General features: G+C 46.3%; 1 protein-coding gene and 1 non-coding gene across 3 annotated transcripts; one reads left to right on the top strand and one right to left on the bottom strand.

The window, feature by feature from the left end:
* Window positions 1–27,520, bottom strand: VDAC1 (voltage dependent anion channel 1). Of its 2 annotated transcripts, none has more exons than XM_047867729.1 (9): window positions 27,364–27,520; window positions 16,614–16,686; window positions 16,070–16,119; window positions 14,753–14,905; window positions 14,616–14,668; window positions 7,831–8,058; window positions 3,803–3,953; window positions 1,871–1,928; window positions 1–945 (listed from the first exon to the last, which is right to left on the bottom strand). In XM_047867729.1, the coding sequence occupies exons 2-9, from the start codon at window positions 16,678–16,680 to the stop codon at window positions 854–856; spliced, it is 852 nt and encodes a 283-aa protein (XP_047723685.1). In that variant the 5' UTR covers window positions 16,681–16,686; window positions 27,364–27,520; the 3' UTR covers window positions 1–853. The 2 variants fall into 2 exon arrangements, with proteins under 2 accessions (XP_047723685.1, XP_047723675.1); XM_047867719.1 differs by lacking the exon at window positions 27,364–27,520 and adding an exon at window positions 27,140–27,263.
* LOC125147060 (U6 spliceosomal RNA) lies at window positions 10,434–10,536 on the top strand. The gene has a single exon (XR_007144991.1). It is a non-coding gene; the product is annotated as a U6 spliceosomal RNA (small nuclear RNA).

Here is a 27,520-nt window from a genome sequence, read left to right on the forward strand (position 1 = left end):
TGAGGTTTCAATATTTTATTCAAGTTTTACTTTAAGTGATGTTAATTACAGCATTTGAAGGGGAGGATCTAATTCCACACAAAATGGAAGACTCTAAAATGTACCCATTAAACTGCTAAAAAATAAACTGAGTGGCGAGAATATAACAGAAGTCCAATTTAGATTCCGAATGTTGTCACCATGTGATTACAGTCACAGAGACTCTTCCCAGCTTGCAGCTGGGACTCTTAGAAGCTATTTCATACTCTGGTGCAAGGGCAAAAAAAACACAACATGAGAGGGAATTAAGTCCTGAATTATTGGCTTCATCACATCCACCTTCTCCACCCCAAATGGCACAAAAGAAACAGCTACCACGCCCTGCAGACTACTTTTGGTGTAAAAGAGGTGATGGACTGGGGTGGAAACAGGTCATGAAAATCTGTCTAAAAAAGTCTCTTTCAGATGATTTTGTACACACCATCAGTGAGTCTCTCCTTCATTAGGGTAGGAAACCAAAGTTAATTCTCAGGAAGTCATAATTTCATCCATTTACTCAATACCAGTTTACAAAGTGCCTACGAAGTCTCAGCTTCCACTTGCAGCCATTTCTAGATAAAAAAGAAACCTGACAATTCTAGAGGGCCACCAAGGTCCCCCAAAGTCTACAGCTGAAAGGACTTTTCTTGGAATTGGGTTTCTTCTGTACCTCTGAAAGGGTAACACCTTAAAGCTGAATCATCTTTAACCTGGAGGTCTAACATGATATTTAGCAATACTCGCATCCCAGACATACGACATTAAAAGGTACACTAAATTCTGAAGGTAGCTATGCTCAAAATAGTTTAAAATTAAACGATTGTACAGTATTTGTTTATGCCTGAAATTCCAGTCCTAGACCAAGCTTGTGGCCACCAGCATTGACATTCTTGCCATCCAGCAAAGCTGAGAGCGTCAGTTTGATACCTGCAAGGGGAATAACCAGGGACAAGGAAAGGGGAGGGATGGAGGAGAGAAACAAAAAGAAAGGTCAAAACAGAGCAGAAAGGTTAACACAAGGAGGAGTACCTAAGCACAATGGCAAGACAACACCAGATTCAAAACCTGCTTCAGCTGTGTGTTATCAGCAGGCAAAAAAACCACACGACCCATCAGTCCCTGTTACTGAACACCCATCTGATTAATTCCACAGGCTTTCCAAATCCACTTTAGGGAGTCCACTTTCCTTTGTCCTGTCATTGCCCCCTGCTACAATCATCTCTCTTCTAGTGGCACCATGCAGTAAGCTTCTTCAGCAAAAGTGCCTTGAAAGGAAGTCCAACCATAAATCAGACTCTGAGATCTCACTCTCGGCATGGACACAAACACACACACATGCACGCGACTAATTGGTATTTTCCCTACCAAAGTTTGATTCTTTCATCATGTAATCTCAGATTTGTAGAGTTCAAAGACCCAACTTGACCAAACCAATCCCAAAGTGGTATTATCTCCCGTAGTTCTAACATACCATGGACCGGACTAGCCACCTGTGCAGAGGAAATCGGCACAACAGTTTTACAATGAGGATGACTTATGGGCTAGTTTTAAGAATCTGCTAGAAATAAGTATCAGACACTACGTACACAATGGAAAAACAGATGGAAGAAAATAACCAAAAGTGTAACACTCTAGCCTTGGCCTTTTTCTCTCCTACTTACTACTTCTATGCTCCAAATGTTTTATAACAATTCTGCACACTTTTATAAACATTTAATTATAAAACTTTCTCTCCACTCGTTTATAATGTACTATTCAGGCATTATATAAGCAGTAACATAAAGCAGCAAACCAGCACAATTTTTCTTTAAGGCAAAGAAACAATTTTACTAACTTTCAAAGCAACACTTACCTGGCTTTAGGGTCTGAGTGTATCCTAAACCTATCAGGCTGGAGTTGTTCACTTTAGCCTAGTCAAGGAAAAGATAAGACAGTGAAATTGTTAAGTACTTTATGTTTTCATCTCCAAAATGAGTAAGAGCTTTGGAACCAACCAACTCAGGCCTTCAGAATCAACTTCTCTTTTTTCATGACCACTTTGATTATGAGATTCATTAAATTCAACATGAAATATATCAAATTTCAGAGCAAAGTCTCAGAAAAGAAACTTAAAGAGTCAACACAACTGTCAGTTAAAGGAAAGTTATGGGGTGCCCAGGTGGCTCAGTCAGTTAAGAGTCTCACTTCGGCTCAGGTCATGATCTCACAGTCCATGGGTTCAAGCTCTCCATCAGGCTCTGTGCTGACAGCTCAGAGCCTGGAGCCTGCTTCAGATTCTGTGTCTCCCTCTCTCTCTGCCACTTCCCCGCTCATACTCTGTCTCTCAAAAATAAATAAAACATTAAAGTAAAATAAAATCATACTGGAGCAAAAGAATGACCTAGCCAGTCACTTAAATTTCAGCATTTTGTGAATGATAATTAATAATTAAGTTCAATAAAGAAGTTGAGTCAATGTTACCCTCATTCCTCTGCCTGAGTTGTAGGAAAATCTGGGCCTCCCCCTTAACCCCCTTTCTAGTGAAACAAGGAGAGGTCAGGAGCAGAGAAGGCTCACGTCATGAGAACACCAAGTCCTGGCAAAAGCTAAGGCTGCCAAGGTACGTTTTCCTGCTTGAATGCTGTTTTCAGACCTGACAACTTCCATAAGAAAGAACAAAGCAGGGGGAAAGATTTCCTGGCAGTAAGGGCCCCATCTGGCTGTTCCTTTTTGCTTATACCATCTAATTAATAAGGCCCCTCTTCCTTTGTTTTTAACTGCGTAACTTTAAGGGAGCCAAATTCAGTTCCCGTTTCAAATGAGCTGTTTGTAAATTACACAATAACCATCCTGCAACATGAGACTTCCGCATTCCACCCCAAAGGGAAGCAGCCAGCAGTGCCCTGTGACAACAGAGAGGAGTTCAACAGGATTTAATGCAAAAATCGTGCAGCAACTCAACCGCGAGCAATGCCACCGAGTCTGCAAGATTAGATGCCAACTACTAAGTGCCAGGGTCTGGTTTCTTAATATCCAATACAAGAGCTGGCAAGAGGATGAAAAATGAGAAGCATTAAATGAACATGAATCCTGAGGGTCCTCTCTCTCTCAAAAAAAATAATAATAGTAATAATTTTTTTAAGCCGGGGGGGAGATGCCTTGGTGGCCAGTCAGTTAAACAGCCAACTTTAGCACAGGTTATGACCTCTCAGTTCATGAGTTCGAGCCCACACCAGGCTCTCCCCTGTCAGCGCGGAGCCTGCTTCGGATTCTCTGTCTCCCTCGCTCTCTGCCCCTCCCCTGACTGCCCTATCTCTCGAAAATAAACATTAAAACAATAAAAATAAAAAAATAAAACCTTAGGATTCAAGGTGACCCCCCTTTAGCGTCTGCAGCATGGAACATGGGCTGATAAGGGCAGGCTCCAGAGCAAACCAGTGTGGGTCAAGTCCAGGCCCAGCACCCCAGCACTTACCAGATGTCTGCTCCATCTGCCCTCAGCCTCTCTGAATTTCCAGTTCCTCATTTGTGCAAACAGGGTTGGAATCATATTTCTTTTTTTTTAAAGGCACCTGCCTCAAATAGGTTGTGTAAGAATTAAAGACAGTAACCCACACATAATGGGCTCCGCACAGTGGCTGGCATCTACAGTAAGAGCTATTACTATTATCACTTTCCTCATTTCAAACTCTTTGCATAGAGAAAAAAAATCTCTAGCTCCAGCATGGAACTCCGGCAATCCAGAAGGATTCCATCCTAAGCTTCAAGTGGAGCCTGGGTGATGCGTGATTCCACAGGTACTCACCGAGAAGCAGGCGTCAGGATCGATCTGATACTTGGCCGCTATTCCAAAGCGAGTGTTACTATTTCCTGCTGTCCAGGCCAGATTAACAGCGGTCTCTAACTTCTTGTTCACCTTCTGATAAATGGAGCCACCAAACTCTGTCCCATCGTTTCTGCAAACAATCAGAGCACAGGTGCCCATCCACCCCTGAAGGCAGGCTGGAGCTGGGCACAGTGGTCCAAGTCTGACAGAGGGCAGGGCTGCTGTCAATGGACCAAAATGATCACAAAACGAGTACCAAAGTAGGGAAAAGCCTGATAGGAATGGAACAGACACCAGCTTTGGGAAGGTTCAAAGGGAGAGGCTAGTTTTCAACCACCATTGGGAACACCCAAAGGCAGGAAGCTGAGGCTGCATGGAATTTGAAATCTGCTTCCAAAATATTCTTTAAAATAGAAGCAGCAACTAAGAAAATGGAATTCTGGGTGATTTTATTTATTTATTTTTTTTTTGCTGCTGCTGCTAATATTACCTCTTTTGTCAATGCATCTATCATAACAGTGGTAAGGGAGTAGAAGCAAATGAGAAGAGAACACAACCAAAAATGGTAAGAAAGGCTGGGCCACCCGTGTTCTTCAGAAGGCAGGTTACAGCCCTTAGCAACACCAGCTGCAGCCACTGCTGGGCGGGCACAGCCAAAACCCACCTAGCCCCCTAGGGTGGCAGCAATTACAGAAGAACTTGACCTGCAATTCAGACTTTTCCACCTGTGCAATACTCTTGGCCCAAACTGCAAAATCTCTACAGTTCTGATGGGATGAAAAGGAGACACTTGGTGCATTACAAAATGTTCCCGTCTTTCAAAAATGGAATGAAACCGAACTGGACAAACTCCTTCATCTCTTCCAAACACACCACAGTGACTCCAGCCTTTGGAAATATCCCTTTCCCCTCCTTTCCATTTTTAACACAAAACAATGTCAAAGTTCTGCCTCGTCATTTTGGGTGCTTCAAGTAGAAATGTCATCAGAAACTAGTAAGGCAGAGCCCACGTACTCCGGAATTCAGCAAAGAGCTTAGAACTCACTAATCCAGGGACAAACTGCTGATTCACTGCAAACTCCACTCCTCACTAATATACTCTCCCTAAAGTAGATGCTCATTAAATACATTCTAAATGCTCAAGTTTTCCCCTGAAATTCAGTGATACAGACCTTGTACTTCCAGAAAGTACAAGGCCAGGACAGGCACCCCCTGATTTGCAGGGAACCAGAAAGTCCACAGAACAGCAGCTTGCCACAGACAAAACTAAAGTTTTTGATTAACTTTAGTATAACTGAAATCGGGAAATTTTCTTGGGCTCACATGTGTATCTAAAAAATGTCAGATTTTTCATTATATTCTAAAACCAGCAACACTGCCTTCCTGTTGGGAGCTCTCAAAACCATAAACAGAGGGAAGTCATTGTTCAAATTCATCTACATGAAGCACAGAGCACAACTATGACCCTTGGGCCTCTGCAAGCCCTAGGACAACCCAGATGGCTGTGTCAGCAGTTGCCACGCCAGCTAAAAATAAACCGTGTCCACTTAATAAAATCAGGTATGTGAGGCTCAGGTATGTGGGGAAAACAGTAACGGCCATTGCTATTCCTAGAATTGGTGCCAATTTCCAATTCGACACCAAGGAAGGACTTTCCATTTCAGTCATAACTCCAACTTAAAAAACACTTCTATTGATTGTGCCCTTTTTCCTGTGACATTTTTGTAAATTGCTTTTTTTGAATTTATATACCTTTTTTGACTTTTTTTTGGGGGGGGTGTACATTTCTATGAATTTTAACACATGTGCAAGATTTGTGTGACCACCACCACAATCAGGATACAGAACAGCTCCACCACCCCCAAATCTCCTCACACCACCCCTGGGCAGTCACACTCTCCCCCACTCCCACTCCAGAAACCACTGGACTATCCATCACTCTGGTTTTCCTGTGACTTTTTAGCTTCAAAAAACTCAAAACTGGGGTGCCTGGGTGGCTTAGTTGGTTGGGCGTCCAGCTTTTGACTTCGGCTCAGGTCATGATCTCGCTGCTGTCAGCTAAGCCTGCTTTGGATCTTCTGTCCCCACCCCCCCTCTCTTTCTGCCCCTCCCCCCCTCTCAAAAATAAACCTTAAAAATAAATAAATAAATAGGAGTGCCTGGGCGGCTGAGTCAGTTAAGCTTCTGACTTTGGCTCAGGTCATGATCTTGCAGTTCATGGGTTCAAGCCTCGCATTGGGCTCTGTGCTGACGGCTCAGCTCAGAGCCTGGAGCCTGCTTCAGATTCTGTGTCTCCCTCTCTCTCTGCCCCTCCCCCACTCACGCTGTTTCTCTCCCTCTCAAAAATAAATAAACATTGAAAAAATAAACTCAATGGGGCGCCTGGGTGGCGCAGTCGGTTAAGCGTCCAACTTCAGCCAGGTCACGACCTCGCGGTCCGTGAGTTCGAGCCCCGCGTCAAGCTCTGGGCTGATGGCTCAGAGCCTGGAGCCTGTTTCCGATTCTGTGTCTCCCTCTCTCTCTGCCCCTCCCCTGTTCATGCTCTGTCTCTCTCTGGCCCAAAAATAAATAAACGTTGGAAAAAAAAAAAAAAGAAAGAAAAAATAAACTCAAGATTTATTATAATAATAGATCTGTTATATCATATTAATTCTGTTATGTTAACAAAAATAAATAAACTCAAAACTTAAAATAGATCTGTTATATTAATTCTGTTATGTTAAAATAAATAAATATAAATAAACTCAAAATAACAGATCTGTTATATTAATTCTGTTATGTTAATTATACTAATTACAGTAGCCCTTCCTTATCTGTAGGGGATCCGTTCCAAGACCCCCAGGGGATGCCTGAAACCACAGACAGTACCAAACCCTACATATATGCTACATTTTCTCCTACACATCCATACCTATGACAAAATTTATAGAGTAGACGCAGTAAGAGATCAGCAACAATAACTTTTATGATTTTAATAGAACAATGATAACAACATACTGTAATATAAGTTATATGAATGTGCTCTCTGTCTCAAAATACCTTATTGTACTATGTATGGCCTTGTTATGATGATGTGAGATGATAAAATGACTACATGATGAGATGAAGTGAGGTGAGTGACACAGGCCTGTGACGTACATCGGACTACTGCTGACCTTCCAAAAATACATCAGAAGGGGGATCATCCACTTCTGGACCGTGGTTGACTGGGTAAGTGACATCGCAAAAAGTGAAATGGCAGTTACGGGGGAACTACTGTATAAAAATTTTTCAAAAAACTTTGTAAGTGGAAATGTTATTAAATACTATACATGTACCACTTAACTTAACTTTAAGAAGTCACTCCTTTAGTGACCTCTAGTGGAAAGAAAGAAATCCGAAAAAGTTGTCCCCCAATTGTGGCATCGGGATTTTAGAGATGAAACATCCGTTTCCCTTCACCTACATCAGCACTCCACTGCACTCCAATTCCCAAGCTTAACTACAAGGGGCTCTCTAAGTCAGTCTGCACTTTTCTCTTCCCTTCACTGTACTATCTGGTAGTTAGTCAACTTTTGCATGCTCTGCCATGAGAAGACACTGTATGGAACTGAGATCATCATCCCCTAACCTGGTGTCTCAGATCTATGTTTCATTAAGCATGGCAGGCTGACCTCAGGCTTCCTACAGAGAAAGAGGGACAGCCACACCTTTCCCCACTATTTTGTTACTAACAATGAAAGGAGTTCCAATGTCCACAAAGGGAAGGGACACTCCACTGGACTGACGTCATGCCCTTGCTGTAACTGATCAGTCATTCTGTGTGTACCAGTGACAGCTCCGACCGTCTCTAGAACACAAAGAGCCTAAACCACTTCCAGAATTGGACAGGTGGGAAACAGAAAAAGACCAGCAGGCCATGTGGCTCATGTGATGTCAAAACACTCACTTTAAAGTGATTAAAATGTGAGCTTGAAAAGCAATCCCCCTCCTGCACACACTTACACACGACACTCACGTACACTTACACATTAGTGTGGAGCTGGAATTCGTCAGTCTTGTAGCCAACTGCAAAGTTGCTCTGGGTCACTCGAGACTTTGCAGTCTCAAAATTCATCTGGTAGCCAGCCAGCCAGCCCTCATAGCCCAGCACCAGAGCGCCCCGGATCGAAGGGCCGGCGATGTCGAAATCCACGTCACAGCCCAGGTTGATGTGCTCCCGCTTATACCCTGTCTTGATTTTAGCATTTTTTTTCCTGAAGGAAAAGAAATTGTATTAAAGTCATAAGCTTACTCACCTTGTGACAACCATACCAAAAGAAGGCAAAAAAAAAAAAAAAAAAAAAAAGTTTTAAAGCTCAGGTTATATACAGGGATGGAGGGCAAAGTCAGCACACCCCAGATCTCCCTTAAGCAGCTGCTGTGCCCCAATGGAAGACCACAACCTCTCTTCAACCACAAACCCATCTGCAGAAATGCCACAATAATCAAGTGAGAACACAGGCAAGGGGGGCACTAAGTAATTTTCCTTTACTAACCTCTCCCTATGCCTAATGTAATGGCCTACACAGGCATTTATTAGGTAGAGCGCTCATGTAATTATGAAACAGATGTATCTTTGCTATTCTTCAAGTCTATGAAAAAGACACAGTGTATCTGTCATGAAGGCATCTATCTAAACAGAAGCTTTTTTTTTCAAGCTTTTATTTCAAAAGATACAGAGAGAGCATAAGTGGGGGAGGGGCAGAGAGAGAGGGAGCCTGAAAATCCCAAGCAGGCTCCACACTGTCAGCATGGAGCCTCATGTGGGGATTGAACTCACAACACCCTGAGATCAGGACCTGAGCCGAAACCAAGAGTCGGACGCTTAACCAACTGAGCCACCCAAGGGCTCCTAAACAGCAGCTTTTAAGGAGATGGTTGCTTTCTTACTTTGTGGTTCACTTAGTAAATAAACAAATACTAGGCATCCCTCCTAAGTAAATATGACAGATAGCTTTTAACTCGGTATTCATGAGATCCCAATGAGCATGTATTTCAGAGACCTGGGTACAGATGTAGAACCCGGGACCCTGCAGTCATGGGAGCTGGGAAACCTCAGAGCCTGGAGCCTACTTCAGATTCTGTGTCTCCCTCTCTCTCTCTCTGCCCCCGCCCCTGCTCGAATTCTGTCTCTGTCTCTCAAAAATGAATAAACATTAAAAAATTTGGAAAAAAAAAATACTGGCAATGGATTGAAACACATCAAATATGTTTAAATCTATGAATTCATTCATACTGACACTTAAAACACAGACATTGGGCATCTTTAGAGACTAGAGAACCGATGTGTTACTTTGAAACAGTAAATAAAAAGGAAGCAAATGTTTATTCCACCTTTCCTACACTATCTCAGAGTAACCAACAGTTTAGAAGTTTCTTTTTATCATAAGAGACTCTTAAAAACTGAGAACAAACTGAGGGTTGATGGGGGGGGGAGGGAGGGGAGGGTGGGTGATGGGTATTGAGGAGGGCACCTTTTGGGATGAGCACTGGGTGTTGTATGGAAACCAATTTGACAATAAATTTCATATATTGAAAAAAAAAAGAAGTTTCTTTTTATCGAAATATTCTACCTAACAAATGAAGAATGAATGATTAAAGTGGAATTCTCACCAGTCTGTAACCCCTGAGTGAACTGTGAATAGCACTAATGTACAAAGAAAAAACCCAGCCTTATATGCACATCCAATGGAAGCATATGTCACCACTTTTATTCTACCCTCTCCCCTCCCCAATGGAATCTAAATGCAATGAAGCCTGTAGACTTACCAATTCACAGTAAATATGAGGGACAGGGTAACAAGTTAAATGACCAACCATAGAGAGGGGCGCCTGGGTGGCTCAGTCGGTTAAGTGTCTGACTTCAGCTCAAGTCATGATCTCACAGTCTGTGAGTTTGAGCCCCGCATTGGGCTCTGTGCTGAGAGCTCAGAGCCTGGAGCCTGCTTCGGATTCTGTGTCTCCCTCTCTTTCTGCCCCTCCCCTGCTGATGCTCTGTCTCTCTCTGTCTCAAAAATATATAAAAACATTTTTAAAAAAATTTTTTAATGACCATAGAGATACACACAGCATAGTTTAGTCTATGTGTAATCTTATGGGACAAATGACCTACTTTCAACAAATAAGTTAGAAGGGGGGGGAAAAAAGGCAGAGGAGAATCTAAAAATTAAAGAGATTTAAGGAGGCAAATGACCCAATTTTCACAATTTTGCACGGACAATTTTTGATTCTGTAAATTAAAAATGAAATCATGTAGGAGCACCTGGGTGACTCTGTCGGTTAAGTGTCTGACTTCAGCTCAGGTCATGATCTCACAGCTCAGGAGTTTGAGTCCCACATCAGGCTCTGTGCTGATAGCTCAGAGCCTGGAACCTATTTCAGATTCTGTGTCTCCCTCTCTCCCTGTCCCTCCTCCACTTGTGCGCTCTCTCTCTCTTTCTCTCTCTCTCAGAAATAAATAAACATTAAAAAAAGTTTTTTTATGAAATTATGTAAATTTGATCAGACTAGAGATTTAACAATATTAAAGAAAGATGATTAATTTTTTACAATGTAATCATATTGTGACTAAACTTTTTTTAAAAAATGTGTGCCTCAGCAGCACATGTATTAAAACTGAAACGATACAGGGAAGATTAACATGGCCCCTGCAAAAGGGCAACATACAAATTCGTGAAACGTTGCAAATCTTTAACTACAGAGAACAAGCTGACAGCTACCAGATGGGAGGGGGCCAGGGGTTGGGTGAAATAGGTGATGGGCTTAAGGAGTGCACTTGTCATGATCAGCACCAGGTAATGTATGGAATTGTTGAATCACTATATTGTACACCTGAAACTAATACACAAGACTGTTAACTACCAGAATTAAAATAAAAACAAGTGGCAGCTGGGTGACTCAGTTCATCTGACTCTTGATCTCGGCTCAGGTCATGATCTCACAGTTCACGGGTTCAAGCCCCATGTCAACCTCTGCACTTATGGCTCAGAGCCTGCTTAGAATTCTCTCTCCCTCTCTCTCTGCCCCTACCCCACTTGTACTCTCAGAATAAACTAAAAAAAAAAAAAAAAAAAAAAAAAAAAATCATCATTTAAAGATACATATTGGGGTGCCTGGGTGGCTCAGTCAGTTAAGTGTCCGACTTCAGCTCAGATCATGATCTCACAGTTTGTGAGTTCGAGCCCCATGTTGGGCTCTGCTGACAGCTCAGAGCCTGGAGCCTGCTTTGGATTCTGTGTCTTCTCCTGTCTCTGCCCCTCTCATGCTCATGCTCTGTCTCTCTCTCTTTCTCTCAATAAAAAATAAACATTAAAAACAATTTTTCAAAGATATATATTAAAACATTTACAGATGAAATTATGCAATAACTGTTATTCAAAATAATCTGAGGGTGGAAGAGACTGATTGTGAGTGCATAAATAAAACATAATTAGCTATGGGTTGATAATTATTAAAGCTGGGTGATGGTAACATGATGAAGGTATTTTTTTTTTTTAATGTTTATTTTTGAGAGAGAGACAGAGAGAGAGACAGAGAGCAAACAGGGGAGAGGCAGAGAGAGAGGGAGACACAGAATTCAAACCAGGCTCCGCGCTCTGAGCTGTCAGCACAGAGCTCAAGGCAGCGCTTGAACCCAAGGACCGCGAGATCATGACCTGAACTGAAGTCGAGGCTTAACTGAGCTACCCAGGCGCCCCCCTGATGAGTGTTTAATATACTAGTCTTTAGTATGTTTGAAATTTTCTATAACAAAAAATTTAAGGTTAAACATTCCAAGTCATCAAGGAGATGAGACTTTCCGAGATCATGGTTGAAAATAAAGCCAACACCCTTCACAAGTGACAATGATGCTTACAACTTTTGTTCAAGTTGCTTTGGTACATTTTCACAAGCTTTGAAGGAAAGGAATAACAACCAAATTATCTGACAATAAGAAAAACTCAAAATAGGGGCACCTGGTGTCATGATCTCATGGTTCATCAGATCAAGCCCTGTGTAGAGCTCCAAGCTAACAGTACAGAGCCTGGTTGGGATTCTCTCTCTCCCTGTCTCTCCCTGCCCCTCCTCTGCTCATGCGTGCTCTCTCTCTCTCTTTCTCTCAAAATAAAATCAACCTCTTCTGGTCTGCCTACCCTTTGGAGGAAGCAACCTGGGTTTTGGCTTATCCAACTGGCAGCATGCTAGTGGGGTGATTGATGAAAGGCAGCTGCTCGGAGGCTGACATTTAGGAAGGGAGGGAGACCAGCACTGTAAAAATCAGGCATCTTATAACCACTGGGTAAAAAGCTGCTGCTGACCAAAGCGTGCTGCTTGTGGCAGGGCCTCTCACCAGTGGTGTGGACCAGCCATCCCAGACCACTTACATGGTGCCTCCTTACCCTGTCTCAATGAATTCTGGCCAGGAGCACAAAGTCCCCAGAGAATAGGCAGTGCTCGGGCAGTGACTCAGGTTTCTCTCCAGGCTTCTGCTCTAATGCAACACTCCACGTCTTTGGAGTTTTCCCTCTTTCAAGTATTACTGGGATTTTTTTTTTTAAGCTACTTAAACAATAGCACTAACTTGACAAGCACCTGAGAGAGGCATGACTCTGATATCCAGTTAATGATCTGGTTTTTCTGTGGTAGGTACTCAATGTGGGGGCTGGTCCCTAGAGGAGTTTGCAGCCTCATCCTTATGTAGTCTACACTCAGCTCCTTCAGAAGCCACAATGCTTTCCCAGGCTATCCACCTCAGTAGGTTTGGAAAGCCAGCTTCCACTTCCAATCTCCATAAACCATCAAAACCTGCCTCAAATACCCAGGAGCAATACGGACACACTGTGCCCACAATCTTGGTTTCTATATGCCATTCTTCAATAAAAGGAACTGAAGCTCCTTGCAGAAATGCCTGATGGCAGGACTAGAGCAGATGAGCCTGCTATATCTTCCCAAGTAGAGCTCAAAAGAAGTGACAGGGGATTATCAAAAGCACACTTGGAGACACGCCCAATGGCCATGTCTGAAACAAATGAGTAATCAAATATATTGTGGTAATAGGTTATAACCCACAGAATAAAATGTCTGTGGATCCATATCAACATAAATAAATGATTCAATAAATAAATGGAAAAGGAAGAGCTCCTCCTTAGAGTAGAATCCCAATTAATAAATGCAGAAGGCATGATGGGAAGAGAAAATCTTTACCAAACATACTAGTTGCAGGCAAGAATCACTATGGATACTAATTTTGTTTTTCAAAAAGTAAGAAACAGAATACTTACATAGTCTCACAGTATCTCCCGACATACCCATTTACAAAGAGAAAAGTAACTTCATAGAGAAACCTGGCAAAGACCACTTTAATCAAGTGATCAAAGTTAGTATCACCAGTAAAGAATACTGACATATACATCCTGATATCACGCACAAGACAGACCAAACATCACTTCTGTGGCTGTATAACAGAAGTGTTATAAGATAATAAAATAAATAATGTAACAATAATATAACATAATATAATAAAAATGCATAACCTGAGTTTGACCATGAGGAAACATCAGATAAATCCAAACTGAAGGATTCCACAAAATAATTCATCAATCCTATTTAACAGTGTCCAGGTCATGAAAGACAAAGAAAGACTACATTCTAGATTAGAGGAGACCAAAGAGATTTGAGGACTAAATGCAATCTAGTATCCTGAAATGGGTCATGGACCAGAACTAAGACATCAGTAGGACAACAGATTAGTTAACTGTATGACAGCCATATAAATTTCCTGGTTCTGATAATTACATCATAGTTATGTAAGATGTTAACATTAGGAGAAGCTGGGTGTAGGATGTAAGGGAACCCGACATGCTATTTGTGCAACATGTGTCCCATCTATTCACTTTGAAAAGCACCAGGGGCTGAGGCAACCAACACATGGTCTTGCCTCCTGATGAGCCCAAGAACAGTGAAGCATAATTGGTTTGTGGCTGGGGGACATGGGGCAAAAAGTGCAGCCTCAGGAGCCATGCTGCACTTAAAACCCATCCTCTCTCAGTGCTCCTATGTAGAAAACTGGGGAAAGGGCCCTCCCAGCCTGAAAACTGGGGCTGGCAACAATGATCGCTCAGACACTGCTTCCCAACATCGCCGGCTGCCTACAGCCTTGGCCGCTTACATTCCCAGCAGCCTCACTCACATGAAACACAGCATTACTGGACCACACAAATCCTGTAACCCTCCACAGATGAAGCCAGGATGGCCACAACACGCAGCACAGAATCTCACTATAAAACACTGTTAGGGGTGCCTGGGTGGCTCAGTCGGTTAAGCGTCCAACTTTGGCTCAGGTCATGATCTCACAGTTCATGAGTTTGAGCCCCACATCAGGCTCTGTGCTGCTCAGAGCCTGGAGCCTGATTTGGATTCTATGTCTCCCTCTCTCTCTGCCCCTCCCATGCTCATGTGCACTCTCTCTCTCTCTCTCTCTCTCTCTCAAAAATAAACATTAAAAAAAAATTTAAGGGGCGCCTGGGTGGCTCAGTCGGTTGAGCATCCGACTTCGGCTCAGGTCATGATCTCTCGGTCCGTGGGTTCGAGCCCCACGTCGGGCTCTGCGCTGACCGCTCAGAGTCTGGAGCCTGTTTCAGATTCTGTGTCTCCTTCTCTCTCTGACCCTCCCCCGTTCATGCTCTGTCTCTCCCTGTCTCAAAAATAAATAAAACATTAAAAAAAAATTTTAAAAACAAACAGAAAAAACACTGTTAAACGTCCTTGCTAAGAAAACACGTGAGATTCTTACCCTGTGTTTGGTGAGAAGGATGAATCAAAGGTCAGCTTCAGTCCACGTGCAAGCTGAACAGAAAAGAAACGTGCCAGGTTTAGTCAAAGGCAGGGCAGCAGAATAAAACCGTGTCTCTTCGCAGTGACCACCATTACCTGATCCTCCACAGTAATCTCTGTGCCTAATGTGTTGTCAGTGTTCCATTTCTCCGTAAACGTCAGACCGTATTCAGTCCATCTGTACTTGGTTTCCAGACTGCCCGTCACTTTGGTGGTCTCAGTGTTGGCAGAACCTGAGCTAGTAAATTCCTGTAAAGCAGAGAGAGGGTCACGGCCTGTTCCCCAGGGCTCCACTGAAGCATCCTAAATGGAACGGACTTTCCTCTATACAAGAGGTGAGACCTGAATGTGTGGAGGCAAAGGCTACTTCTACAATCCAATTCAATATTTAAATACAGATGGGATTAAAGAGCCCTGTTAGTTAAAAGACTCTTATGGGGAATTCTCTGTCAGGAAACAGCTTCCTTCCGCCCTGGTAATACATCAGTCTGGACAGGAAGACAATCCCACTTCCACAATACTTCCAGCCAAATACACACCAAAAACGCTGAGCTCAAGATGACACTGGAGTACATCAACCCCAAAACGTCCTCCTTCCAACAATCCTCACACACACAGTCTAAAAGGGATTACTAATTTCTTTTTTTTTTTTTTTTTTTTTTTTGATAATCAGGTGGCATTGAAAACAGCTCAATTTTAAAAAGAAACATGGAGGGGCGCCTGGGTGGCTCAGTCAGTTGAGCGTCTGACTTCGGCTCAGGTCACGATCTCACGGTCCGTGGGTTTGAGCCCCGCGTTGGGCTCTGGGTTGATGGCTCAGAGCCTGGAGCCTGCTTCTGATTCTGTGTCTCCCTCTCTCTCTCTGCCCCTCTCCCGTTCATGCTCTGTCTCTCTCTGTCTCAAAATGAATAAACGTTAAAAAAAAAAAATTTTTTTTTAAAGAAACAAGGAAAAATAAAACAGAGTTTATTAACTCAGTGAGTATTAACAGCTGCTAAACTAGGGACCTATCAGCAGCATGCCCCTGGACCACCCATCCCATACAGGATGCAATGAATGTGACAACCACAAACTGCCACAATCAAAAAGGTCCTTTCAGGGCACCTGGGGGGCTCAGTCAGTTAAGCGTCCAACTCTTGATTTGAGCTCAGGTCATGATCTCACGGCCGTGACATTGAGCCCCATGTCAGGCTCCTTGCTGAGCATAGAGCCTGTTTAACATTCTCTCCTTCTCTCTCCCTCTGCCCCTTCCCGACTTATGTGCACACTCTCTCTCTCTCTCAAAAAAATAAAAAATTTAATTTATAAAAAGAAAAGGTCCTTTCATTGGACTCTGCCACCCAGGACACGGTAGTCATCCTCTCCACTGATGTACAATAAACCCCCATGCTCCGTGTCGATCAGACAACTTACCAGTCCATTCTCAGATTTTGTCTTCAAATCGAGTTTGATTAAGCCAAATCCTAAAGAAAGAACATGGGAACTGTTAATAGGCTAAATAACTAGCTCGAGAGCAGCATCTCTGCCTCCCTTCTCCTGTTTCAAGATGCCGTGAGTGTGCAGGGTGCCTGTCTCCACTGCTGCCTGCCTACCTGTGGAACTTTGGCTACCGAACAGTGGCTGTGCGCTCCCAGCAGAATGACAGGAAAAGGTACGGGACAGTGTGAGCACAGGCCTAAGGATGGGCAACACTTAGAAACTGCACTCCATGACCACGGCACACACAGAGCTGCTCCCACCTGTGGGAGAGGAAACCAGGGCGTCCACTTGTCTGCAGCGATTCGTCAGCCTGCCCTTACCAGGTGTACAAACCAACACTGCTTTATTAGGCATAGTAGGCTTGTCTTTTTTCCCCCCGACATCAAAGTTCTGAGAGTTGACCCACCCAGGTCTCCCGAACTGTGATGGGTAAAATCCCAAACATGCCAACCCAGCCCATTAGCTCCGAAACACTCACCATAACCCTTGGTGAAGACATCCCTGGCACATTTGCCAAGATCAGCATACGTGGGAGGCACAGCCATCTTCTGCTACAATAAAAGAATCACCAGAAGACACGCATCAGTAATTAGGGAAATTAGTTTTCCATCAATAAAAATTATTAGCTATAATTAACCACCAATAAAAATCATCAGCACAGAGTCCCAGGCACTTTATTCTCCCAGGTGTGCACAGAGAAGCCTTGCTCTCTCGTGCCTCCTCATGTCGAGAGGTGGAGACACCCAGGTAAGTTCTGTCGACAGCAGACCAGCCTGCCCTTAGACCTCTTCTTCCTTAGCACCCCCAGGACTGAGCACAAGTGCAGAATATAGCAGCAGTTGGTAAACATTTGCTGAATGAATTAACTGTCAAAGACAAATTCCCACGAGCCAGCTACTTTACTGAATCGCAGGACTCTTGCCAATAAAACATATCTTCTTACAAAATGTCGGCTGCTATGGCATTCAGTGTACTGAATAGAAATCAGAGCTTTTCAGGCCATCCTATTTTCCATATGGTTCTGATTTCATCCATTCCAACAAAATACTTACAGAGTACCTACTATGTGCCAGAATAAATGCAACTTTTCAAAAAACTTTGTATTTCAGGGAACCCCATTTTTTTGAGTATCAGATTCCTCACAGAGAATACAGTAAAACCTAAAAATTAGGCAACTCTTCACATGGAAGGAGATATAACCACATCCCCTCGCCCCGCCAAAAAAAATTAATTCAAACAAACATTTATTGAACTACAATGTGACTTTATTTTTTAAAGTACTACTTGAAATTGTTGCATATCACTAAGTCAACAAGCATTTATTAAACACCTCAGGGTTCAAGGAAGGCAAGTAATTCAGAGTCCTTTCCCTAAGGCCACACTGTGTCCCTGAGAGGCTGTATTCTGACGCATTACATACACAGAATTAAAATCCTAATCCAGGACAGCGCGAGCACACACGCACATGCACACACACACACACACACACACACACACACACACAGTGTGCTCCATCCAGGAGGAAAGGAGTCATGAGAAAGCACCATGATCTGCATCTTCTCCATTTCCCAAATCATCAGCCCTAATTAGCAGGAATCCAATTAACCCAAGGATGGTTCCATTAATTTTTAAAATATAGTATACCTAAATTGCCAAACTGAGCCTGCATATATCCCACCTGAAGTCACCGACATATGCACTCACACAAGCAAACACCTGCACGGCATGTTCCTGGTAAGTGGGAACCCAATGAAAAATGTCTCAATCGGGGCGCCTGGATGGCTCCGTCGGTTAAGAAAAATAGTTCAATCGGTCCCAGGGGGAACAGCATCACCACAGGAAGCTGCATTCCTGACATAAGCTTTAACATCCTAGATGCTGCAAGGAGCCCACAGAAGCAATGAGTACGCTATAAAACAAACAACGACAAACTTCCACCACTTGAAGTAATAAAATTGTGGTCCAGGTCCTATGGTACTTTTTTCAGAGGTTCTGCTAATTCCGCCTCCATTCACTTTTTTGTCAGAGCAGAGTGGAGCAGCCCAGCGAGCTGTTTACGATCCTCTTTGTTGCTCTTGTTATCTCTTGCACGTGATCAGGCTGGAACCATGGACAGCTCAGTCCACATTAGGATCAGGGCACAAAGAGCCTGGGGGAAGATCCATTTCAGGCTGTCCCCATTGGCTGTTTCAAGTCTGGGGACCCCCCCCCTCTCGACTTGTCCCCCTTCCACCCCAAGCGAACCTCACAGGCACATCCACTCCAGGGACAGCCAAAGAAACCATCCACCAGGTCATGCAGAATACCCCCAGCCTAAGGCGTGGATATGTCTCAGCCACAGATGGCCCTGGCCCCTCCCAGAAGCAAGGAAACAAACCTGCGTCAAAGGCTGAGGTGATGGAGCCCTGAGGAAACTTGCAGAACATCTCAGCAAAAGATCCAGAACATTCTCTACAGCCACCAGTGCCAACAGGTATCAGTGGACTGAGCACCCCTCTTCAGCGCTGCCCTTCCCCAGCTGGACTGCAAACTCAGCCCCAGGGTGAGGAAAGAGCAGTACAGTGGCAACCTCTCTGGGTCAGCCAAGACCTCCCTGTACCTCAGGGGCCAGGGCGTTCCAAAAAGTACCCTCTGCTGTGGCTCTAGGACCCACCTCACCAGACACGAACAGCTTTCGCATCAGGGAAAAGCAGATCACTCATCATTTAATGTTCCCCAAATGCTCTCACTCATCACTAATCCCCCAAAAAAAGAACCAGCAAAACCACCTGTCAAAAAACACTCCACCACCGCCAAACATCACCCTAAAGTACATGGCCACTAAGGAGATTACCATCCAAACACAAGGGAGCTGGGAGGGCAGAGGGAGCTTGGATGAGGCCAGGTTCTCCTTGCAGCACCAGCTCGGTACCTGGCAGGGAAGAAGCACAGGAACCCCCAGCTGAGCGGAGCCAAACCCACTCCTGGACCTGAAGAAACACCCACCCAGAAGCCAAGACGCTCCCTTCACCACAGGCCCACACCTGCTGTGCAACTGTAGCTTCCCCTAGGCTTTTGCTGCAGTCTTCTCTTTCCCCACCCAGTCGCCTCCTGCATTTATCTGACAGGACTGAGGCAAGGCCTGAGGCAGTGTGCCTCTGAAAAGCTCTGCTTTCTTACAACTGCCAACAGCGCCTAGAAAATGCCCATTTTTACACAGTTCTCAGCACCCGCTGCAAAAATCATCTTCTTGTAGAAATGATTTCCATTCATGTTTTCTCAGGCCGGGACCAGGGGGTGTGAAAGAGACCTCAGCAACCTGCTTTCGCATTTAACACGCTGCCTGTGCTGATTCTAAGGCTGAACCCTGACCCCCTGGCCCCTACCTCCGCCTAGATCAGCTCCAAATAGCTCCAAATCGCTCACCATCTGTCTTGGTGGCATCCGCCCCATGTGCCTTCAGAAGCCCAGCCTCTAGAGTCCGAGCGTGAGGCGGGGCACTTTGACACAGGAAAGCAGCCGGCCCTGGACAGATGGGAATCAGAAGCCGGTCTGGGTGAAGGCTTCAATGCAGAGCCTGCGAGCATGGTTCCCAAGGATAAGTGGAACATGAGGGACGGACAGGACTGGACTGAGCAGACCTTCCCACAGTCACTGATGACTTTGAGAAGGACCAGTAAGTCACAGTGGGAGACAGGAGTCCCTTGTTTCCCTCCACTGCCTGTTCGCCTACCTACCCAACCATTCCCTGGCTGACCTTGAACAGATTATGCAAGCTCCACTCCAGCCGAGGAATGAAAATCCAGCCCATACTGGAAACTCAGAGGGGAGAGATAGTATATCGCCCAGAACAGTCTACATAACACTTACATAACCTCCACCTTGGGGGGACATATCTTCCTTGACTCATCAGTTGCCTGTCAGTGACAGCTGCTCTGCTTCCAGCGCCCCCACCACACCCACAAGTGCACACCTACCCCCAACTCACACCCTTGAACTCAAAGCAGCCCGGAGCCTGTCATGCATAAATTTATCCAAAATATGTAAAAAGCTATGTGTCAAAGATGACAAGCCCTGGCAAGTAGCAGGTATTCAATATAAAGGTCTGTTTAATGAGAAAATGTGCAAGGAGCATGAAAGTATGTTTATAGTAGAAGGAAAAAAATAGAAACTTAGTATCTGACAAGAATCTAAGCAAACGGCGATGTAACCAAGCAGCAGGAGCGCCCTCTACAGGGAGGCTGCAGCACCACCAGGAATGGGGGGTGGAGACAGCCACAACTAGTACCCTCTCCACCCGCCTTGGCCTAAGGAGAACTCAACTCAGGCTGAGGAGACCAGCGGGCTTCAGAAGGGAGCAGGGCCACTTACTACCTCAGAACAAGGTGTGGACTTTAAGGGCCTCAGGGAGCCACTGTAGAGTTTATGACACACCTGTGTTTGAAAGGCTCACTCAACAAACAAATCAGCAAAAATGCAAATGAAAATATCCACTGTTGGTGTGGAAAATGGTCACCCCTGTTCACGCCAGCATAGGACAGCCCCTTTGGAGACAACTACTGGCCAATGCGTAAGTGGGCATGCATTAACCTAGAGACAATTCGACTGCTAGGAACCCAGCCAAGGTCCCCAGAGAGGAGCACAAGAGGATGCTCACTGCAGCATTAGTTCTGTAACACAAGCCAGAAGAAATCTAAATGTCCACCAATGGGGAAATGAATGAAAATTAAGGTACTTACAAAAACTAAAGAGCACCATGTGGTAATCAAAAAGAATGAGGTGGATTTATGCAAGGTGCCATAGAAAGCTATCTTTGACATATGGCTAACCCTTGAAAAACAAAGATTTGAACTTCACAAGTCTACTTATATGTTGGATCTTTTTCAATAAATACAATACTGTAAATGTATTTTCTCTTCCTTATGACTTCGTTAGTAGTATTTTTTCTCTAGGGGCGCCTGGGTGACTCAGTCAGTTAAGCGTCCAGGTTCAGCAGTTTGTGAGTTCAAGTCCCGCATCAAGCTCTGTGCTGACAGCTCGCAGTCTGGAGCCTGCTTCGGATTCTGTGTCTCTCTCCTTTCTGCCCCTCCCCTGCTCATGCTCTCTCTCTGTCTCTCAAAAATAAATAAACATTAAAAAAAAATTTTTTAAGAGTTCTTTTCAAAAGTAGTAATATTTTTACCTAGCTTACTCTATTGTAAGAATACAATATATAATATATATGTATATATAACATACAAAATATGTGTTAATTGACTGTATAATATCAATAAAACTTGAGGTGAACAGTAGTAGTTAAATTGGAGGGAGTCAAAAATTAGAGAAGGATTTTCAACTGCATGAGGAGTAAGCACCCCTAACCCCCACAGTGCTCAAGGGCCAACTGTAGTTCAATGCACAAAGCAAGTCACAGAAAATGTATAATTCTGCATTATTAGAGGAAAACCCTTTCACATACACGTTTATGCGCTCACACATTTGTGAATGATGGGAAAGCATGTAGGAAGGCTACAAGCCCATCTGTACATTGTGGCTGACTGGGAGCTGCTTCTGGAAACGAGGGGGGTTTAGGAAAGGAGGAGAGTTAAAATAGGATTTTCATTTCTTATTCCACTTTATTAAAGTTGTTTGCACATACTGATAACTTTTTTAAGGACATAAAACTTAAAAACCCAACCAACGTGTCTGAAACTGAGCTACGCTGCCTTCCCGATGCCACAATAAGCCACATTCTAAAAGACTGCTGCAATAGAGGTGCCAGAAGGAAAAGGCCACGTGGGAAGTATCTATCCGGGTTCCAAGAACAGAGTCCAACTACACTGAGATGGCAGGGTTAACAGGCAGGGCCTGCAGGGGGAACATTCTACCCCCAGATGACCACCTGTGGCTCTGGCCACCCTGCCCAGGAGGCAGGAGTAGGGCAGGGCTCCCTAACTTTAATGTGCATGAGAAGGGCCTGAAGCACTTGTTCAAAAGCCTCCTTCCCCCCCTCTTAGCCTTTCACAGCCTAAGAAACAGGCAGGACAGCACTTCTGTCGGCAGAGGTAGAATCCTGGCACAGGAGCCGTGGTACCCTCAAAGAGCTAACAACCACTGCGGTGGGGGACACAGGGAGCAGGGTGGCCTTAAGTTCCCAAGACTCAGTCTTGTGAGCAAGGTGACACCTAATGGATTAAGAGACACCATCTTCAAGGGCAAGGGTACAACAGCACTAGGACCCAGACACCAGGAGCCACCCTGCCACGGCATGTCACAGCCCAACTGGGTGCCCAGGCAGCAAGGCACAGTGACTATGAGAAGGAGCTATGAGCCTGGCAGAGGATTTACCAGCACCAGCCTTTACTAGCTGTGTAACTTTGGACAAGCCACTGATAACTTACACTCCCAGGGTCTCATTTTGCTCACCTATAAAATGGGGCTAACACTAGTGCCTTTCTACCAGAGCTACTGCAAAGATTAAGTAAGTTAGGTAGGCAGAGCACGTAGGAGTATCTGGCACACGGTGAGGGCTCCATAAATGGCAGTGCTAATCACAGTCCATTATTCTGGATATTCTCTGTCCCTTCAGATCCATTTTTCTCCTCCATCCTGCTCTGTGACCCAAGAGCTGATCACTATGGACTGCTATCAAAGGCTATGTATCGTTGGTTTTGGCCAACAGGAGGCACCAGCAGAAGATGGGAGAGAGAGGCTGGAGTACTCATTTCCCAAGCTCCCTCCCTGCTGGGCCTCAGGTGGGCAGTGACTGCTTTCCAAGGCCACAGCTCCTGCCAAGGAGCTCCACACTCTGCTCATACCTTTGCAAATGGCCCCTTCATTATGCTTTCTTTTATCACCCCATGTAAGTGTGCCACTGATTCGTGCAAGGCCCCTGACCAAGAGGGCAGTCACCTTCACCACCATCACCATCACCATGACCATCGTGGATTTCCCTTAGAAAGGGAAAATTGTAGGAAAGCCTTTGGTTCTGCTGTTTCTCTAACATCATTTGAGGTGGTTTGTCTGAGCAGAACTGGGCCAGCACATAGGAGGAGCACCAGACCAGCCAGGGATTAGAACAAAAGCACCTCCCCCTAACTCTGGGGACCAGGAAAAGCAACTTCCCCAGCAGGAGGTTAGCCCAGCTCTGAAAACCAATATATCAAGCCAACACCATCAGAAGCCTCCTCACACCCCTATCCCTATCTCACGGAAAAGGCAGCCCCTGGTTATGTCTACCGGATGCTGGCAAAGCCGGTGACCTGTGCTCTGAAGCAAGTCTGTGCTCCCAGTACAGCTGCCCTCCCCTCCTACTCCACGAGAGGCTCACACCGGGGAGCCCGGCTTCCTAGGCATTGCTTCTATTTTAAAACACTCTGGGAGCTAGGCCACCACCAGCACAGCCTTCCATAAGAAGCCACAAGGGAATGTAACTGACTTGGGGGCAGCCTGCAGGCCCACCCACCCATCAAGGGAAGAAAAGCCTGGGCTGGCAGGCAGCATGGCAAGGTCTGGGTCCCAGGTGCAACCAGGGCTCCTGTCTGACCTCAGACACCTCACATTTCCTGGAACCTCGCTGCCTGGCTTGACCCAGTGGGGTTTAAATAGACACTGCTTGGGCAAGTAGATTTGAGAGTCAAGCAGCCCTGAGTTCCAATACCACTACACGACTCTCCAGATATGGGACCCAGGGCAAGTCACAATGTATATGCATCTCACGTTTCTTCAGCTCGAATATGGGGAAAGAGTATCTGTCTCAGCATCACCGTGAGGACTGCTAATATGAAATACTTAATACAGTGACTGGTACGTGGTAAGTACACAATGACCAGAGAGAGGATTTTATTACAGGTTTACATTTTATAGATTTCTTAGTATAATTACTGCTGCTGTGCAGGTTATCAAAAGGCCACCCTCAATCACAAGGTCCAGAGTCCTCCCTGACCACATGAGGTACTCTTGAGCTCAATATTGTCCAGGTAAGTCCTGGAAGAATGTCTCCTACCTCATCCCAGTAAAAACTGACCTTTCTCCTGATAGACACCCAGTGTCACTATCCTTGCAACAAAGAGGAGTGACTCCACTGATTACAATCCACTGCCAGGCAGCCTACACACAGCCATACACACGTTGACTCTGCTCAGCGTGAAAGGAGAACAGTTCCCCTCTGAACAGCAAATTCGACCTTTCAAATGCGTCCACATCTATTAGCTGGTGGCAATGGCCCCTTGCCGTGGCAACTTCAGTGTGGAATTACCAGCACTAGAACTAGCCAGACCAGGTCCCGAATCCCAACTCTGGGCTCCAGCCTCCAGACCCATGAACAAGAGTGCCTCTCTCCCAGGGTTTGCAGGATGGTAGATTCAACGTCACACATACGTTAAGCCCCCACAGAAGGGTGCTGAGCAGGCCCTCAATGAAGACTGACTGTGACGATGATGATGATGGTCACACTTTTATAAAGGAGACACTGAGGAACAAGACAGTGAGTTGACCTGTACTCAATCCTGTGGCTCTTGTCAGAGCTGTGTTGTGAGCTCAATCTGCTCCCCAGGACTCTTTCCAGGACAGTTCTGGATAAAGGGCTTAGAAGCCCACTCACCCTCACCTCCCTGAGAGCAGAGGACCCCATTGCTCACTTTCCCTCAGTGGATACCAGAGGAGTCTATGGGGAGCCCAAGGCCACAGACTCTCTGAGTTCCCTGAGGGGCTGCCTGCAGGTTTGGGCTGGCTCTCTCTCTCTCTCTCTCTCTCTCTCTCACACACACACACACACACACACACACACACACACACATCTCCCCCAGTCACCACCAACAACGATGTCAGGCCATTAAAATTCCATCAAGGGCAAAGTGAACTTCAGTGCCTTGGGAGCATCTCATCAGTAAAGATGGGGGAGGGGGGGGTGTCAATGTCCCTCATTACCACCAGCTTGAAGGTTACTGTCCACATCTGCCCAGGGTCCAGCAGGACCGGCAGCCCACGGGCAACTCCTCACTATATGGTCTCCGGAGCCCCTGTGTTTGTGTCTACAGACAGCCCTTGCCTCTACCTAATAGAATAAAAATATAGAAATAAAACTAAGCATTCAACTGAGAGCAGTACCCCCCTCCCCAAGGTCAAGCATTTTATTCAGAACAACTCCAGCGGAAGTTATCGACCCACCCACCACCCACCATCAGAGAAGGGAAAAGCACTTAGGAGAATCCCATTCACCCTGGTCGCCCTCCCCTGCAGGCCCAGAAACACCAGTTCTACAACTTTCCCACAGGACCTGGAAAGTCACAGAATGAAGATAGCACGTTTAAAGCAGTTATGTCAAATTGGGAAGCAGTTTTGCGTCTCAGTGCTCTAGGGCTGTACTTTCCGCAGGAGCTCTTTAAACAGACGTGACCCTCTGCTAAGCAAGACTATTTTCTGGAAGTGAGATAGATGTGTGTGTCCCTCAGAAAGGATGTCCAAGATCAAGAGAATATGGTCTGGGGCCGCAGCCACTACATATGCCCATTCAATAACTTCACAAATACTTAATGAGCAACTACTACAAGACATATGCTGCAATGGCAAAAAACAAAAAACAAAAAAACAAAAACCACAACTATCCTCCTATCAGTAAGGGTAAGTTGACTCTTGGATAAAAAGGAAGAGCACATTTACCCCCACAGACCCTTCTCAAGTACCTACTGTGTGCCAAATGGCACCACCCCAGGCAATGAAAACAAAGCTGCAAAGGGCTTAAGCCTAACCCTGTAGAACTCATTCCAGAGCTGGGGTGGAGAAACAAGGCAAGCCCTGGGCAGCCTGCCCTGGCCTTGCCAACAGCACATTAGGCAAAGTAGGGGCCCATTCTCTACCTCCTCTGCGGAGGTAAGGCTGGTCAGGGTGATGGAGACCTCAGGTGAAACCTTCCCTCAGGTCTGCACGCACTTCCTACTTCAACCTGACCTTGTCCATAAACTTAAAGAATTTTTCATTAATGTTCATGGAAGTTACTCAATGCCTGGCACACAAGTGTTTACTAATAACGTTTAAAATAACAGGGGCTGTATTTATTAAACGTTTTCCAGAACACCAAGTGGAGTAGAATGGTCTACAGAGGATGGGCTATATCCTCCCCAAAAGCCTCAAGTGTCAAGGTTTCTACTGAAGGTTTGGCGTTCATCAACTCATATCATTCTTCCCAAAGATGAATGGCCGCTACAAGGAAGGCTACAATTGCTCCTATTGTACAGATGAGAAAACTTAGGCTTCGTATCGCCCCGGCTGTGTGACCTTGGGCAAGTCACTAGGATTGCAGCCCTGAAATCCAAGGGCTCCAACCAGTTTCGTGAAGGCACAGACGCACTCGGTGAATGAATGAGCAACCGAACCAGGATCTCTCCTAAGGCCAAGGAGGCCACATCCGCTCCCCGCAGGGCGTCCTTTCCCAAGGCCGAGCCTACTGCACAGGCTCCTGCGGCCTAAGTCGACTCTCAGCCTCTCGTTCCGCCCGGTAGGGAGCTGGCACGCGCGGAACAGCGCCGGGCGCCAGCTTCTCCGGGCGTGGACCAGACAGGCCGGACAGGGCGTGTGGGGCTGGGAGCGAGGGACCGCGGTCGTCACAGGAACTCATGCCGGCGGCGACAGCGTGGCCCGCACAGATCCGTGCGCCCAGCCCGGTGAGTGTGGGGGCAGGCGGTTCCCCGCCCGACCCGCGTGGCGGGATCGAGGGCCAGAGGGCGCCGCCGGGAAAGGTCACCTAGACCTGCAGCCGGCCTGGCCTTCACGCGGCGGCCCGTGCCCTTCCGCCCGCAGGTCCCCGAAGGATCGAGTTCCAGCCGCAGGCGCCCCCGGATGTCCGGCCTCCCGCTCCCGCGCCCCGGCCCGCTTGCCGCCCGCCTGTGCGGCCTGCTCTGCGCGGGGAGCTCCCGCTCGGCCCCTGGGGCCCGGTCCTCAACCCCTCGCCCACGCCCGCTCCTCCCCCCACCTCCTGCTCAGCTCCCCAGGGCAGGGCCCGCGACCCCAGGCGCCGGCAGATCGCGGGCCCATGTCCGCAGCGCCTACCTCGGGGGCGGTGGCGGCGGGCTCGGCGGCTGCTACCGCGGGGGCTGCAGCGCGAGGAACGGAGAGCAGCGGCGGGGCCGAGGGCGGGACAGCGCGGACGGCGGCGGCGCGGACCCGCCCCGACCCTGCGCGCCCGGCCTGGCGAGCTCCGCCCCTGGGCCCGCCCCGGACACCGCCCAGGCCTGGGCCCGGGTCCCCAACCAGCTCCCGGCCAGAACCATTACCTTCCTGCGACCTCAGTGCCCACCGCGGACGCGTGTGCCCGCGGGCGTGTGCGGGCACGCGTGGGTGCTGCGTGCGCCCGGACACGGGGCCGGGGAGGCGTGGGGCTGACGTGTACAAGATGTGTGCGTGCGCGGGGACACGCGTGCCAGCCGCCCA

The sequence above is a fragment of the Prionailurus viverrinus genome, chromosome A1 (genome assembly GCF_022837055.1).
Source record: "Prionailurus viverrinus isolate Anna chromosome A1, UM_Priviv_1.0, whole genome shotgun sequence".
Taxonomy (NCBI): domain Eukaryota; kingdom Metazoa; phylum Chordata; class Mammalia; order Carnivora; family Felidae; genus Prionailurus; species Prionailurus viverrinus.

Excerpts from the sequence above, each read along its gene's own strand:
- VDAC1 (XM_047867729.1), bottom strand. The coding sequence starts at position 16,680 with ATGGCTGTGCCTCCCACGTATGCTGATCTTGGCAAATGTGCCAGGGAT. Across the intron at positions 14,669-14,752 it reads AGATTACTGTGGAGGATCAG|CTTGCACGTGGACTGAAGCT; the intron begins GTAATGGTGGTC and ends TTTTCTGTTCAG. Across the intron at positions 1,929-3,802 it reads ATCCTGACGCCTGCTTCTCG|GCTAAAGTGAACAACTCCAG; the intron begins GTGAGTACCTGT and ends TTCCTTGACTAG.